The following is a 17398-nucleotide window of genomic DNA, read 5'->3' as shown; positions in this document are numbered from 1 at the left end:
AGGGGTGTGGGGGGTAAGAGGGAGGGGAGGGGCTACCAAACGGGGGGGGGGGGGGCTGCTCAACGCGGTGACGTCAACATTCCAGAACGAGCCACGGACGCCTGGAGGGGTCGCGAGGCGGCGGTCACGTGACGACTCACCCAGGCCCCGTCACCGCATGCCCACGCAGCGTCTTCTTAGAGATTTGAAGCTTTCGTGGCTGCAAGGATTCATACTCTTAGGCTTTTTTCGGTAAAGTCACGTAGGTAAAAATACAAATACATAAATATCAGTTTAACTTTACTTGATACAGCAATTGTGCTGTGACGGTTCCACCTGAAGACGGAAGCTTGTGTGTTGCCTCCGAAACGTCGTGATCTATTATTTGATTTCTATTATTACTTATATGATTTACTTTTACCTACGTGACTTTACCGAAAACACCTAAGAGTACAAGCAGCTTCTGTTGTGGCGGATCGAGGGGGCTAAACGGGCGCGGCACGGGCTAGAGAAGAGATGGAGTGATGTGGTACAGGAGGACGTGGAGCTGAGTGGACTTGCCGATGACTGGTACCAGCGGTGTCAAGATCGGCCTCTGTGGAGGAGGCTCGTGAAGGACGCTACTACTGGGCAGTGCCAGGCTAGGTGCACCTTGAGGCTACTGGGCAGTTGGAAGGCAGTCGCCCTCCAACAACAACGGAGGGCGGAGGAGCGACGCTCACAACAATGAGCAGAGCGCCGGGTGGCTAAAGCACAGCAAGTTGGCACAGTAGGGGGCACAGGTGGTGCATCTGCCAGTCATCTCGGTCGACCCATGTCACCTGCTGGGTCTGTCCCGTGACCTCCTGCACCTAGCCTGGCACAGTGGTGCATCAGCCAGTCATCTCAGTCGACCCACAGCACCTGCTGGGTCTGTCCCGTGACCTCCTGCACCTAGCCTGGCACAGTGATGCATCTGCCAGTCATCTCGGTCGACCCACAGCACCTGCTGGGTGTGTCCCGTGACCTCTTCCTGTCAGCGAACCTTCGGCAAGCTTCACGCGATAGCCTCAAAGTGCACCTAGCCTGGCACAGGCGACTCCGCCGCCGCTAAGTGGCGAATGACGGCTGCGTTGTTGGTCGGGGAGAGGGAGGGTGAGGGGGGAGGGGCTACAAACAAGGGGGGGGGGGGCACGCGCTGCCCCACGCGGTGACGTCACCGTTCCAGAACGTGCCACGGACGTCTGGGCGGGGGAGTCAGGGGGGGGGGTTAAAGTGGGCGGGGAGTCAGGGGGGGGGGGTTAAAGTGGGCGGGGCTAATGGTTAAAGTGGGCGGGGGATTAGGGGGAAAAGGTGGGGGCCTGTTGGCGGAATCTGGCCAATAGCAGAGGAGCGTGGGTCGAAAATGGGGGGGGGGAAGTGGGTTGTTGGGGGCGGGGCCACGGTTGGGGGGCGGGGCTAGCCGAATGACGTCACGGTTCTAGAAACGCGCAGGGCGAGGCGGTGACGCGAGGCAAGAAGACGCGGCCAATAAAGTTATACAAATCTGAAATCACGCACGTGCCGGATTATAAGACGCAGCCAATAAAGTTATACAAATCTGAAATCACGCACGTGCCGGATTATAAGACGCAGCCAATAAAGTTATACAAATCTGAAATCGCGCACGTGCCGGATTATAAGACGCAGCCAATAAAGTTATACAAATCTGAAATCACGCATGTACCGGATTATAAAACGCACTGTCTTATATAGTGCACGCGTGTTACTCCACTGCTGGATGATGAGGACCTGATTGTACTACCGTGCTTGAGCATGCTGGTCACGGCACTAAATTATAAATAATTTTTATATTTTGATTTGAAGCTTTCGTGACTGCAGGGATTCATATTCTTGGTTCTTTCGGTAAAGTCACGTAGAAGGGAAACAAATAAATAATAAAAATATTAAATACAATTCTCACGACGTTTCGACTGGAACACAAGCAATCATCATCAGGTGTGAAGAAAAAAAACAGCAATACATTTTCTTGCTGTGCTTATTTTTTCTTGCTGTGTTTATTTTTTAGCAGGGAAGGCCCCAACTGAGCTACGTAGTTTTTTTTCCCCAAAAGCGACCTGGCCACATGAATACGTAAATATTTTTGTAAGTAAATATTTACGTAAGTAAGTAAATATTTACGTAAGTAAGTAAATATTTACGTAAGTAAGTAAATATTTACGTAAGTAAGTAAATATTTACGTAAGTAAGTAAATATTTACGTAAGTAAGTAAATATTTTACGCGATCTAACCCAAAACAAAAACCTTATTAAGAAAAAGAAGCCAACTTCCTTGGGTTTATCAAATGTGACCAGGTCGCTTATGGGAAAAACACCGAGATTGGATCGCGTAAATCTGTATGCGATCTAACCTCCATGGTGGATGATATTGGTGGCTAAAGCCCACGTGTTATTGTTATCACGTGCAAATACAGGGGGCTTCAACAAATATTCTTCGGTTTTTTCGGTAAAGTCACGTAACAAATGTCAACACTGAAATGGGACCATCGTTTTTCATGGAATCTTCTCCAGGTGGCGGTCTCCAGCGCCAGAAGTGTTCACATTTGTTTGAAGCAACCTGGATATTAGCAGCCAAATAATCTCAACGCGTGATGTCGATTCTAAATGTGGAGGGGAAAACCGGAGGACCCGGATACAAACAAAATCCACGCGACCACGGGGAGAGAGAGAGAGACGCAGACTGCAAATAAACAGCAGCAGCAGCAGGAGTCCTCAGGGTCGGGATCGAACCCACGACCTCCTGCACACCAGGCGAGGTAGTCAACATCTCCTAGCCACCGTGATGATGATGAGAGAGACACGCAGACTGCAAATACCAGAGGTGGGACAAAGTCATTGTTATGCAAGTCCAAGTCGAGTCTGAAGTCATCAAATTCATGACTCGAGTCTGACTCGAGTCCAAGTCACATGACTCGAGTCCACACCTCTGGCAAATACACAGCAGCAGCAGCAGGCGTCGTCAGGGTCGGGATCGAACCCACGACCTCCTGTACACCAGGCGGGGTAGGGAAGTAGAGTGGACGATGCGAGTTGGAGTTTGGGGGCGGTCACTCCACTGCTGGATGTCTCCCTATGACGTCATCATCACCATGTTCACTCCACTGCTGGACGTCTCCCTATGACGTCATCATCACCATGTTCACTCCACTGCTGGATGTCTCCCTATGACGTCATCATCACCATGTTCACTCCACTGCTGGACGTCTCCCTATGACGTCATCATCACCATGTTCACTCCACTGCTGGATGTCTCCCTATGACGTCATCATCACCATGTTCACTCCACTGCTGGACGTCTCCCTATGACGTCATCATCACCATGTTCACTCCACTGCTGGATGTCTCCCTATGACGTCACCATCACCATGTTCACTCCACTGCTGGATGTCTCCCTATGACGTCATCATCACCATGTTCACTCCACTGCTGGATGTCTCCCTATGACGTCACCATCACCATGTTCACTCCACTGCTGGATGTCTCCCTATGACGTCATCATCACCATGTTCACTCCACTGCTGGATGTCTCCCTATGACGTCACCATCACCATGTTCACTCCACTGCTGGATGTCTCCCTATGACGTCATCATCACCATGTTCACTCCACTGCTGGATGTCTCCCTATGACGTCACCATCACCATGTTCACTCCACTGCTGGATGTCTCCCTATGACGTCATCATCACCATGTTCACTCCACTGCTGGATGTCTCCCTATGACGTCATCATCACCATGTTCACTCCACTGCTGGATGTCTCCCTATGACGTCACCATCACCATGTTCACTCCACTGCTGGATGTCTCCCTATGACGTCATCATCACCATGTTCACTCCACTGCTGGATGTCTCCCTATGACGTCACCATCACCATGTTCACTCCACTGCTGGATGTCTCCCTATGACGTCATCATCACCATGTTCACTCCACTGCTGGATGTCTCCCTATGACGTCACCATCACCATGTTCACTCCACTGCTGGATGTCTCCCTATGACGTCACCATCACCATGTTCACTCCACTGCTGCATGTCTCCCTATGACGTCACCATCACCATGTTCACTCCACTGCTGCATGTCTCCCTATGACGTCACCATCACCATGTTCGCTCCACTGCTGCATGTCTCCCTATGACGTCATCATCACCATGTTCACTCCACTGCTGCATGTCTCCCTATGACGTCATCATCACCATGTTCACTCCACTGCTGCATGTCTCCCTATGACGTCATCATCACCATGTTCACTCCACTGCTGCATGTCTCGCTATGACGTCATCATCACCATGTCCACTCCACTGCTGCATGTCTCCCTATGACGTCATCATCACCATGTTCACTCCACTGCTGCATGTCTCCCTATGACGTCAACATCACCATGTTCACTCCACTGCTGCATGTCTCCCTATGACGTCACCATCACCATGTTCACTCCACTGCTGCATGTCTCCCTATGACGTCACCATCACCATGTTCACTCCACTGCTGCATGTCTCCCTATGACGTCACCATCACCATGTTCACTCCACTGCTGCATGTCTCCCTATGACGTCATCATCACCATGTTCACTCCACTGCTGCATGTCTCCCTATGACGTCATCATCACCATGTTCACTCCACTGCTGCATGTCTCGCTATGACGTCATCATCACCATGTCCACTCCACTGCTGCATGTCTCCCTATGACGTCATCATCACCATGTTCACTCCACTGCTGCATGTCTCCCTATGACGTCAACATCACCATGTTCACTCCACTGCTGCATGTCTCCCTATGACGTCACCATCACCATGTTCACTCCACTGCTGCATGTCGTCACCATCACCATGTTCACTCCACTGCTGCATGTCTCCCTATGACGTCACATCACCATGTTCACTCCACTGCTGCATGTCTCCCTATGACGTCACCATCACCATGTTCACTCCACTGCTGCATGTCTCCCTATGACGTCACCATCACCATGTTCACTCCACTGCTGCATGTCTCCCTATGACGTCACCATCACCATGTTCACTCCACTGCTGCATGTCTCCCTATGACGTCACCATCACCATGTTCACTCCACTGCTGCATGTCTCCCTATGACGTCACCATCACCATGTTCACTCCACTGCTGCATGTCTCCCTATGACGTCACCATCACCATGTTCACTCCACTGCTGCATGTCTCCCTATGACGTCACCATCACCATGTTCACTCCACTGCTGCATGTCTCCCTATGACGTCACCATCACCATGTTCACTCCACTGCTGCATGTCTCCCTATGACGTCACCATCACCATGTTCACTCCACTGCTGCATGTCTCCCTATGACGTCACCATCACCATGTTCACTCCACTGCTGCATGTCTCCCTATGACGTCACCATCACCATGTTCACTCCACTGCTGCATGTCTCCCTATGACGTCACCATCACCATGTTCACTCCACTGCTGCATGTCTCCCTATGACGTCACCATCACCATGTTCACTCCACTGCTGATGTCTCCCTATGACGTCACCATCACCATGTTCACTCCACTGCTGCATGTCTCCCTATGACGTCACCATCACCATGTTCACTCCACTGCTGCATGTCTCCCTATGACGTCACCATCACCATGTTCACTCCACTGCTGCATGTCTCCCTATGACGTCACCATCACCATGTTCACTCCACTGCTGCATGTCTCCCTATGACGTCACCATCACCATGTTCACTCCACTGCTGCATGTCTCCCTATGACGTCACCATCACCATGTTCACTCCACTGCTGCATGTCTCCCTATGACGTCATCATCACCATGTTCACTCCACTGCTGCATGTCTCCCTATGACGTCATCATCACCATGTTCACTCCACTGCTGCATGTCTCCCTATGACGTCATCATCACCATGTTCACTCCACTGCTGCTGGATGGATCTCCTGTTGCGATGTGGCAACTGTCCGCCCAGTGGCGGCGCTTGGCCACCTCACCGACTCGACTCCGTCGACACCTAAAACGAACAAATCGATCCGTCGACACCGATCGAGGCCACGATCTCAAGGAGCGAATCGATCCGTCACATCAGCAGCTACATCAGCAGCGACAACAGCAGCAGCTACAGCAACAGCAGCAGCAGCTACATCAGCAGCTACAGCAGCAGCTACAACAGCAGCTACATCAGCAGCAGCGACAACAACAGCAGCTACAACAGCAGCTACATCAGCAGCAGCGACACAACAGCAGCTACAACAGCAGCTACATCAGCAGCAGCGACAACAGCAGCTACAACAGCAGCTACAGCAGCAGCTACAACAACAGCTACAACAACAGCTACGACAGCGTTACTGAGACACGCCTTGATCTCCATCACCGAGAGGAGCGACACGATGCCGCTCGTGCTGGGCTACTGGGACATCCGCGGGGTGAGAGACGCCGCGCACAGATACTCGGCCACAGTAACGTGGAGTTGCCACCCAGTCGGCGCTCTTGGAGGAGGAGGAGGCGTCTGTCTTCTCTCCTGCCTCGTGATGGCTCGTCGTCTTACTGGCGAAACGTCGTACTCGGAGTGGGAATGTTGTGGCCTGGCCCTGCAACACACACGACAGCGGTGTGGTGCAGAGGCAGACCACAACTTCCACAACTTTAATGTTGTGGCCTGACTCCAACACACACAACAGATGCCACAACATTAAAGTTGTGGATGTTGTAGCCTGGCTCTCCAGCACACCGCTGTTGTGTGTTGCAGGGTCAAGCCACAACATTAAAGTTGTGGATGTTGTGGCCTGGTTCTCCACCACACCGCTGTTGTGTGTTGCAGGGTCAAGCCACAACATTAAAGTTGTGGATGTTGTGGCCTGGTTCTCCACCACACCGCTGTTGTGTGTTGCAGGGTCAAGCCACAACATTAAAGTTGTGGATGTTGTGGCCTGGTTCTCCACCACACCGCTGTTGTGTGTGTTGGAGTCAGGCCACAACATTAAAGTTGTGGAAGTTGTGGAAGTTGTGGAAAAGGAACACACAACAGCGGTGTTCTGGAGAGCCAGGCCACAACATCCACAACTTTACATGATCAGAGTTGTGTTTTTTGTTTGCATTCCGACCGCAGGTATTGTGGTCAATGCAAACATGACTCCTTGTAAAACGTTGTCAGTTTTGTTGCCAGATAAAAGGATAAAAAAACTATTATCAGTTGAACTCGCTACGAGCGTACTGTAGAGTAGTACATGCATTGCGTCTCTGCACTGGGTTTAGTGCGTCTCTGCACTGGGTTTAGTGCGTCTCTGCACTGGGTTTAGTGCGTCTCTGCACTGGGTTTAGTGCGTCTCTGCACTGGGTTCAGTGCGTCTCTGCACTGGGTTCAGTGCGTCTCTGCCCTGGGTTAGTGACTGGGTTTAGTGCGTCTCTGCACTGGGTTTAGTGCGTCTCTGCACTGGGTTTAGTGCGTCTCTGCACTGGGTTTAGTGCGTCTCTGCACTGGGTTTAGTGCGTCTCTGCACTGGGTTTAGTGCGTCTCTGCACTGGTTTAGTGCGTCTCTGCACTGGGTTTAGTGCGTCTCTGCACTGGGTTTAGTGCGTCTCTGCACTGGGTTTAGTGCGTCTCTGCACTGGGTTTAGTGCGTCTCTGCACTGGGTTTAGTGCGTCTCTGCACTGGGTTTAGTGCGTCTCTGCACTGGGTTTAGTGCGTCTCTGCACTGGGTTTAGTGCGTCTCTGCACTGGGTTCAGTGCGTCTCTGCACTGGGTTCAGTGCGTCTCTGCACAGGGTTTAGTGCGTCTCTGCACTGGGTTTAGTGCGTCTCTGCACTGGGTTTAGTGCGTCTCTGCACTGGGTTTAGTGCGTCTCTGCACTGGGTTTAGTGCGTCTCTGCACTGGGTTTAGTGCGTCTCTGCACTGGGTTTAGTGCGTCTCTGCACTGGGTTTAGTGCGTCTCTGCACTGGGTTTAGTGCGTCTCTGCACTGGGTTTAGCTGATAGTTCTAGCATGGGGTGGATTGGCTTCATTCAGCAGCGGATCGACTGACCATGGCTGTTGATTTCTCCGCCGTGAATTTCCACGCCATGGGCCACTTTGTTGAGCTTCAATTGCGATGTCCAGGTCCCTCCCGGCAACACGTTGATGCCTCGGAGGGCTTTGCCTGCTAGGATTGGGGATGGTTTAGTTGCAACTTGTGTGTGTTTGGCTGATTTATCATGCTCTTTGGTTTTTTCGGTAAAGTCACACGTAGGTAAAAATTTTTATAAATGGAAACAACTAAATTAAATCACGACGTTTCGGGCACAACACAAGCGTCCTTCTTCAGGGACAACGTTTAATTTGGTTGTTTTCACCATTGGAACCTCATTTGCAAGTAAAAAAAAAATATGATAATTGTTTTTTTACCCTTCTATCTGGTTGGACCAGATGGCGTCATCTGGTCCAACCCATGTGAGACTAGGCTCTAAGGAAAGCTGTCTCGGGTGTGGACCAATCAACTTCAGGGACAGTGCACATTATCAGAGTTATGTTTTTTGTTTGCATTATGACTGCAGGTATTGTGGTTTATGCAAACATGACTCCTTGTAAAAAATTGGTTGTTTTCATTTATTTAATTTATTGTTTCACCCACGTGACTTTACCGACAAAAAAACCAAGGAGCATGAATCCTTGCAATCACGAAAGCTTCAAATCTAGAATTGGTTTCTCACGGTCCACGTTTTTCTCACCCCGAGCTATGAATGCTCCTGATACGTGTGGCCATTCTCCTTGTGCTGGTCCCCTTATCAGAGCGTGTTTGTTCACCACAACTACCTCGGTCCATAGGTCAATCACTTTCAACGACAATGCACACATCGCTATCAGAGCCGTGCTGGTTGCTTGCGAAAGCTTTTATCTCTTCGGGTGTTTGGACATCTTGACACAATCTCCTGTTTCATCGCCGTAAAGCCCAGGGGTGGGGAAAGTCCGACAAGGCCCGCAAAATCATTTGGCAGTTCCAGCCATCACATTAGGGGCGAGTTAATGAAATGTTTGACCAAATATAACAACGGGCTAATTGTTAAGTTGATCATGTTGTACGGCCCGCGAATGATATCAAGTTGGCAGAGAAAAACTTCCCCAGGGTACGCGCCTATTACTCTGTCTCATACTTGGCACCATCCGCGTGCCTTCTCTTGTACTCTGCACTCCCATCATCGTGCCTTTGCTGTCGTAACTTGCGATACCCCGTGCCCCCCCCGTGCCCCCCCTTACTGGACATCTGCGAGTAAAAGAGCTTGATGGCTTATCGGATTCCTCCCCGCGGTCCAAATAGATTCCCGTTCTGTTGGCTTGCGCCGCCGCTGTCTCTACTGGCGCCGTGGTTCGCGTGCGGATTGGTGGGGTCGGTGGTCTGGAGAACATTGCACGTCGGGAGGCCGAAGCTGCCCCCACCCCTCCCCTCCCCACCCCCCGCGGGTCAAAAGTTCACGCGGTCCAAAGTGCGAGTTTCGTTGCGCCACCGTCTCCGCACGGTTGCGCAACAGGTCTGGTGTGGAAGGGCACCTGGCATGAGAGTTCGTGTCTCTTTGTTTGTTGCCCCCCCCCCCACCCCGTGCTCTCTCACACCTCCCATTAGCACGGGGGCCACGGTGGCCAGGAGATGTTAACTACCTCGCCTGGTGTACAGGAGGTCGTGGAATCGATCTCGACCTTGACACCTGCTGTGTATTTGGAGTTTGCTTCTCGTTCTCATCATCATCATCACAGCGGCTAGGAGAGGTTGATGATGGGTGATGTTGATGATGGGTGATGTTGATGATGGGCGATGTTGATGATTGATGGTGATAGTGATGTTGTTGATGGTGATGTTGATGATGGTGATGTTGCTGATGGTGATGTTGATGATTGATGGTGATAGTGATGTTGTTGATTGTGATGTTGATGATGGTGATGTTGATGATGATGTTGATGTTGACTGATGTTGATGTTGCTGTTGTGCAGTTGGCGCACGCCATCCGCCTCTTACTGGAGTACGTCGGTGAAGAGTGGGAAGACAAACTCTACGTGGTTGGAGACGGTGAGACGGAGACGCGGAGACACGGAGAGACAGATGGAACCACACGGAGACACGGGAGACACACGGAGACACGGAGACACATATGGAGAGACACGGGAGAGAAGGAGACGCATATGGAGAGACACATAGACACGATAGAGACACGCAGAGAGCCTCCCCCGTCTGCCGCTGTGATGGCTTTGCACCCCGCAAGGGGGAACAGCCGATTGTAATTGGCCTTCCAACCCCATGGGCAAGACTGTCGGGGCAAGCGCTGTTAGCGAGTAGCAGCATCTCGTGAAGGCCGGCACGGCACACGAGGGGGTGGGTGGCCAACACCACGCCCGGCCGCCTTTGTCTCCCTAGTGGCGATGTTTACACACCGCACCAGGTACTATTTTAGGCGGAGTCGACCTAGGGGAGGCCCATGAGCGGTTCAGATAATCGTCACTGGTGTTGGCCGTGATCAGGAATCGAACTCGGGTTGCCGGGTTCATAGTGCAGTGCGCTAACCGCTACACCGCCACTCCCCACACGCACAGACACACATACACACACGTACACATGCACACACGTACACATGCACACACGTACACACGCACACACGTACACACGCACACACGTACACACACACACGTACACATACACACACGTACACACACACACACGTACACACACACACGTACACATACACACGTACGCACGCACACATGCACACACGTACACACACGTACACACACACACGTACACACACGTACACACACACACGTACACACACACGTACACACACACACACGTACACACAGACTCTAACCCTGGACTCTGCCTCCACCCCCATCTCCCCCACAGCTCCGGGCTACGACAGGAAAGCCTGGCTGGAGCAAAAACACAAACTAGGCCTGGACTTCCCCAACGTAAGTTGTGTCAACATCAACATCGACAAAATCAACATCGTCAACATCGACATCGTCAACATCACAACCAGTATCAACATCAACATAGTCAACATCATAACCAGTGTCAACATCACAACCAGTGTCAACATCAACATCATCGACATCACAACCAGTGTCACCATCAACATCAACATCGTCAACATCACAGCCAGTGTCACTATCAACATCATCAACACCACAACCAGTGTCACCATCACTACCAGTGTCATCATCGCCATCATCTTCACCACCATCATCACTACCAATATCAGTGTCTATCTGGCAACAAAACTGACACCTTTTTTTACAAGGAGTCATGTTTGCATAGACCACAATACCTGCAGCCATAATGCAAACAAAAAACACAACTCTGATAATATATGCACTGTCCTTGAAGTTGATTGGTCCACACCCGAGACAGCTTTCCTTAGAGCCTAGTCTCACATGGGTTGGACCAGATGACGCCTTTTGGCCTAGTCTCACATGGGTTGGACCAGATGACGCCTTTTGGCGTCTGGGCAAAGTCCCATCGGAGAGCTCCGGCAGGCAAGGCTGCATTGGCTGGGTCATGTAGCCCGCATGCCCAGCCACCACATGCCTAAACAGCTTTTGTTCGGCCGGATAGAGGGGGCTAAACGGGCACGGCACGGGCTAGAGAAGAGATGGAGTGATGTGGTACAGGAGGACATGGAGCTGAGTGGACTTGCCGATGACTGGTACCAGCGGTGTCAAGATCGACCTCTGTGGAGGAGGTTCGTGAAGGACGCTACTGGGCAGTTGGAGGCAGTCGCCCTCCAACAACAACGGAGGGCGGAGGAGTGACGCTCACAACAACGAGCGGAGCGCCGAGTGGCTAAAGCACAGCAAGTTGGCACAGTAGGGGGCACAGGTGGTGCATCAGCCAGTCATCTCGGTCATCTCAGGCAGTCGACCCATGGCACCTGGGTCTGCCCCGTGACCTCCTGCCAGCGGGCGTTCGACACTTCACGTGGCCTCGAGGTGCACATGGCCTGGCACAAGCGTCGTGGTGACGTCATCACCACTTAGTAGCGAATGGCGGTTGTTGTTGTGTGTGTGTGTATGTACGTGTGTGTGTATGTGTTCCCAGCTGCCCTATCTGCTGGATGGAGACGTGAAGCTGACTCAGAGCAACGCCATCTTGAGACACATCGCTCGCAAACACGGCCTGGGTACGCAGACTGGTGGAGGTGGTGGCGGAGGAGGTGGTGGTGGAGGAGGAGGTGGTGATGGTGGTGGAGGTGGTGGTAGTGGTGGTGGCGGAGGAGGGAGTTATGGTGGTGGTGGAGGAGGAGGTGGTTGTGGTGGAGGTGGTTGTGTTGGACGTGGAGGTGGTGGTGGAGGACGAGGTGGTGGTAGTGGCGGTGGTGGTGGCGGAGGTGGTGGTGGTAGAGGTGGTAGAGGTGGTAGAGGTGGTAGAGGTGGTGGTGGTGGTGGTGGTGGTGGTGGTGGAGGAGGTGGTGGTTTTGGAGGTGGTGGTGGTGGTGGTGGAGGACGAGGTGGTGGTGGCGGAGGTGGTGGTAGAGGTGGTGGAGGTGGTGGTGGTGGTGGTGGTGGAGGAGGTGGTGATTTTGGAGGTGGTGGTGGTGGTGGTGGAGGTGGTGATGGTCGTGGTGGTGGAGGAGGTGGTGGTGGTGGAGGTGGTGGTGGTGGTGGTGAAGGAGGTGGTGGTGGTGGAGGTGGTGGTGGTGGTGGAGGAGGTGGTGGTGGTGGAGGAGGTGGTGGAGGAGGTGGTGGTGGTGGAGGTGGTGATGGTCGTGGTGGTGGAGGAGGTGGTGGTGGTGGAGGTGGTGGTGGTGGAGGTGGTGGAGGTGGTGGTGGTAGTGGTGGAGGAGGTGGTGGTAGTGGTGGAGGAGGTGGTGGTGGTGGAGGAGGTGGTGGTGGAGGAGGTGGTGGTGGTGGTGGAGGAGGTGGTGGTGGTGGTGGTGGTGCTGGAGGAGGTGGTGGTGGTGGTGGTGGTGGAGGTGGTGGTGGTAGTGGTGGAGGTGGTGGTGGTGGAGGAGGTGGTGGTGGTGGAGGAGGTGGTGGTGGTGCTGGAGGTGGTGGTGGTGGAGGAGGTGGTGGTGGTGGTGGTGGGGGTGGAGGTGGTGGTGGAGGTGGTGATGGTCATGGTGGTGGAGGAGGTGGTGGTGGTGGTGGTGGAGGTGGTGGTAGTGGTGGAGGTGGTGGTGGTGGAGGTGGTGGTGGTGGTGGTGGAGGAGGTGGTGGTGGTGGAGGAGGAGGTGGTGGTGGTGCTGGAGGTGGTGGTGGTAGTGGTGGAGGTGGTGGTGGTGGTTGTGGAGGAGGTGGTGGTGGTGGCAGTGGCGGAGGTCGTGGTGGTGGTGGTGGTGGTGACAATGTGCTGCTGATGATGATGTTGCTGCTGCTGCTGATGATGTTACTGCTGCTGCTGATGATGATGTTGCTGCTGCTGATGATGATGTTGCTGCTGCTGATGATGATGTTGCTGCTGCTGCTGCTGCTGCTGATGATGTTACTGCTGCTGCTGCTGATGATGATGTTGCTGCTGATGATGATGATGTTACTGCTGCTGCTGATGTTACTGCTGCTGATGATGATGTTGCTGCTGATGATGTTGCAGTTGGACAGACGGAGAAGCAGCAAGCCATGGTGGACATGCTGGAGAACGAGGCGATGGACATCCGCATGCGCTTAGTCTACTTGTGCTACGGACCCGACTTTGTGAGTCCCTGCCACCATCACCACCATCATCATCATCACTGTCCCCCACCCCGTGTCCCCTGTGTGTCTCTACCCCCCATCTCCCCTCTGTGTCTCTACCCCCAGTGGCCCTGTGATGATGATGCATCATCATCATCATCACTGTCCCCCACCCCGTGTCCCCTGTGTGTCTCTACCCCCCATCTCCCCTCTGTGTCTCTACCCCCAGTGGCCCTGTGATGATGATGCATCATCATCATCATCATCACTGTCTCCCACCCCGTGTCCCCTGTGTGTCTCTACCCCCCATCTCCCCTCTGTGTCTCTACCCCCAGTGGCCCTGTGATGATGATGCATCATCATCATCGTCGTCGTCGTCGCTTCCATCACCATTACTCCCAAACATCGTTGCGTGCGTGCGTGTCTCTGGCACTGCTATTCAGTGGCCTAAAATAAAATGTTTCGCTCCGGATGATCGCTACAAAGTATGACCTGTGTTTAGATTTAGTGTGCGGATCTTAAAGGTGCATTGAGAAATTATAATACTTCGATTGATGCTCCTACTGTTGCGGAGTGACTCATGCAGCACAGCTATTGCTGCAGGGTTTTGGTGGTACATGTTGTTTATGCCATTTATTGTGAAAATTCCGTCACAGTTCCTATGATCACTGTTTCATTGCTTTAATGGCTTTATTTTGGTGATTTCGAAAAGTGTATTGGTTTAGCCATGTTTGTTTGTTGTAGTACAGAGTTAGACTGATGGCCTTAATCTAAGTTGTCTTGTGGTTGTTGTTGTTGTTGTTTGACTTGCATCCCACTGGGATGTTTGCACACAGCGTTGGTGTACACGGTGTTTTTTCTGCAATATTTTGCTGTCTTTTCTTGGATTTTCTGTTTGCACTCAGTCACATATTCACTTTAAGATGTTTTCTTGTTCATGTTTTGGTTTTTTGTTTGTTGCGGTTGCACCCGATTCAAGAGCCGAATGGCTCACAGGGCTATGTACCTAATCAATGAACTTGTAGAGGGGAGCGGTGGAGCCGCGGTTAGAGCGGTGCGCTGCGCTACGAGCCCCATGGTTGCCCGAGTCTGAATCCCGCTCACGGCCAATGGCAGGTGGCGGAGAGCGTCCGATTACACGTCCGGGCCTGCCCTAGGTCGACTCGGCCTTAAATCAGTACCTGGCGCGTTGTGCCGTAAAACATCGCCAATTGGGGAGACAAAGGCGGCCGGGCGTGGTACCAGCCCCCCCCCTCCCCCCCCGCCGATTGTGTAGGTGCCGTGCCGGACTTTGTAGGCGCTGCTGCTCCTCACCTACAGCACTTTGCCCCGGCCTTCTGTGTGGGCTACCCGGGGGACCTTTAGCTGTGTCTGCGTCTCCGTGCCCCCAGGCCAAGAACCGGCCCGGCTTCCTGGAGTCGGTGCCGCCCAAGATGCAAGCCCTGAGCACCTTCCTGGGAGACAAGGAGTGGTTCACCGGGGACAAGGTGACGCTGCAGCAGCACCACCAGCACCACCACTAGCACCACCACCAGCAGCACCACCAGCAGCACCACCACCAGCAGCACCACCAGCAGCACCACCACCAGCAGCACCACCAGCAGCAGCACCACCAGCAGCACCAGCAGCACCACCAGCAGCACCACCACCAGCAGCAGAAAGATCTCCATCATCGGCATCATCAGCAGCATCATTGCAGTGGCACTTCAGCGTGTTAATGTGACGCCGCGTGTTGATGTGACGCAGCGTGTTGATGTGCCGCAGCTCACCTACGTGGACCTGGTGCTGTACGACGTGCTGGATCAACACCGGCTGTTCGACGCGAGCCTCCTGCTGCCTCACCCCAACCTGGGCCAATTCCTCCAGCGCGTCGAGGTGACGACACGCGGGGGGGGAGGGGGGGCGGGGAGACACGGGGACATGGGGGGTTGGCTACATACATAAGTTCAACACATACATGTACATCCATCGTCACTGGGGAGACAAAGGTGGCCGGGCAAAGTCCCTGTCTGAAGGCCACCCGTGTGATCTCTGTCTTCTCTTGATAGATTTGCGCGATCTCTAAGTGACCTTTGTCTTTGCCTCTAGGCCCTGGACAAGATCGCCGCCTTCATGAAGTCGAGCCGCTTCATCAAATCGCCCATCAACAACCGCATGGCATCATGGGGGAACAAAAAGGAATGAGCCAATCAGGAGGCCCCGCGCAAGGATCTCTCCGCCGCCGTAGCCAATCACAAGTCGGCAGAGCTTAATGGCCATCATGAGACCTCCTTTGCCAGTAGAAAAATCTAATAATCGTTTTTTTACCCTTTTTTAATTGCCCATATGGTCCGAAATTAACAAATAGATTGTAGCCATCGATACGATACAGAGCCCTCATCTCTCGAGGGCAGCCCTAGCTAGGCTCATCGTTATGTTCTGCGTGCGTGACCCTTCACAAGAAGCGGTCACGGTGACGGACGCACAAACACGGTGTCCTGTTGTGTAGTTCAACCCCGAGTGGGTTGGTGGTCACTGCCGTAGCGAGGCAGTGATGATGCCGCTGGTGTTGGTGGTGGTGTTGGTGGTGTTGGTGGTGTTGGTGGTGTTGTTGGTGGTGTTGGTGGTGGTGTTGGTGTTGGTGGTGTTGTTGTTGGTGGTGTTGGTGTCCGTAGCAGATAACTGGGCCTGGAGCGGTGGTGTAGCGGTTATCGCGTTCCGCTACGAACCCGGTGACCCGAGTTCGATTCCCGCTCACGGCCAACACCAGCGACGATTATCTGAACCGGTCCTGGGCCTCCCCTAGGTCGATTCAGCCTCAATTGAGTACCTGGCGCGGTGTGTAAAAACATTGCAACTTGGGAGACAAGCGGCCGGCCTTCATAGGCGCTCGCTAACACAAACCCTTCAACCCCTTATCAGTGCCCCACTCATTACAGACCAACTCAGACCTTATTAGCACCCCGTGCCCCTTAGAATCTCAACGTCAATCCTACAAAGTCCCATCACAAGGGAGAAACACAAATAGACAACAAATAAAACACATTCCTACGGAGGGAGCTGGTAGGAACGTTGGTGGGTTGCTCGGTCAATGGGCAGGGTCAACGGCGGCGTGGGGTATTCCGCAAATATTGCCGACTGTGAGGGCGGGCACAAGCCGGCGTGAGTAGGTTATACGTTGAGTTTTATAAGGGCACCACGGGGTGACCAGCCCCTCCCCACCCAGCCCCACCCCTCCCACCCCCACCCAGCCCCTCTCCACCCAGCCCCACCCCTCCCATTTTTGGATGCACGACAGACGGACACAATAATCCCCTGTGGGCTGGTGGAACCAGGTGGTTCCTAGCAGTAAAAATTGCCTGTATTGAAACGGCTGTAATGCCATATGGACCTGCAAAGTGAATTTCCCTGTACAGGAAATACGGGGAAACGGTACGAGTTGACGGGTATGATAACAGCACTTGCCCCAACAGTCTGCCGAGGCTTTGCTGGGGAATCTTTGTCTTTGTGGCAGACAACTGGCTTAATAAAGACGACGTGGCGGCAGGAGCGAGTGTGCTCGTGTCCGTGTGGTGGTCATCGTCCTGCGTGGCCGGATAGCGGGAGACGGCACGGGCTAGAGAAGAGATGGAGTGATGTGGTACGGGAGGACGTGGAGCTGAGTGGACTTGCCGATGACTGGTACCAGCGGTGTCAAGATCGGCCTCAGTGGAGGAGGCTCGTGAAGGACGCTACTGGGCAGTTGGAGGAAGTCGCCCTCCAACAACAACGGAGGGCGGAGGAGCGACGCTCACAACAAC

The 17398-nt window shown here is 53.2% G+C and overlaps 1 protein-coding gene across 1 annotated transcript; it reads left to right on the top strand.

The window, feature by feature from the left end:
• Positions 1 to 6135: 6135 nt before the first annotated feature.
• LOC133361134 (glutathione S-transferase Mu 1-like) lies at positions 6136 to 17147 on the top strand. The gene is made up of 8 exons (XM_061580002.1): positions 6136 to 6415; positions 9951 to 10026; positions 10855 to 10919; positions 12049 to 12130; positions 13540 to 13640; positions 15011 to 15106; positions 15384 to 15494; positions 15708 to 17147. Exons 1-8 carry the CDS (start codon positions 6380 to 6382, stop codon positions 15801 to 15803), a joined length of 663 nt encoding a protein of 220 aa, XP_061435986.1. The 5' UTR covers positions 6136 to 6379; the 3' UTR covers positions 15804 to 17147.
• Positions 17148 to 17398: the final 251 nt, after the last annotated feature.

This window comes from Lethenteron reissneri, chromosome 71 (genome assembly GCF_015708825.2).
Source record: "Lethenteron reissneri isolate LAM-NWPU_2019-01 chromosome 71, ASM1570882v1, whole genome shotgun sequence".
NCBI lineage: Eukaryota > Metazoa > Chordata > Hyperoartia > Petromyzontiformes > Petromyzontidae > Lethenteron > Lethenteron reissneri.
The sequence above is the reverse complement of the archived record's forward strand: the minus strand, read 5'-3'. Positions and strand labels throughout refer to the sequence as shown.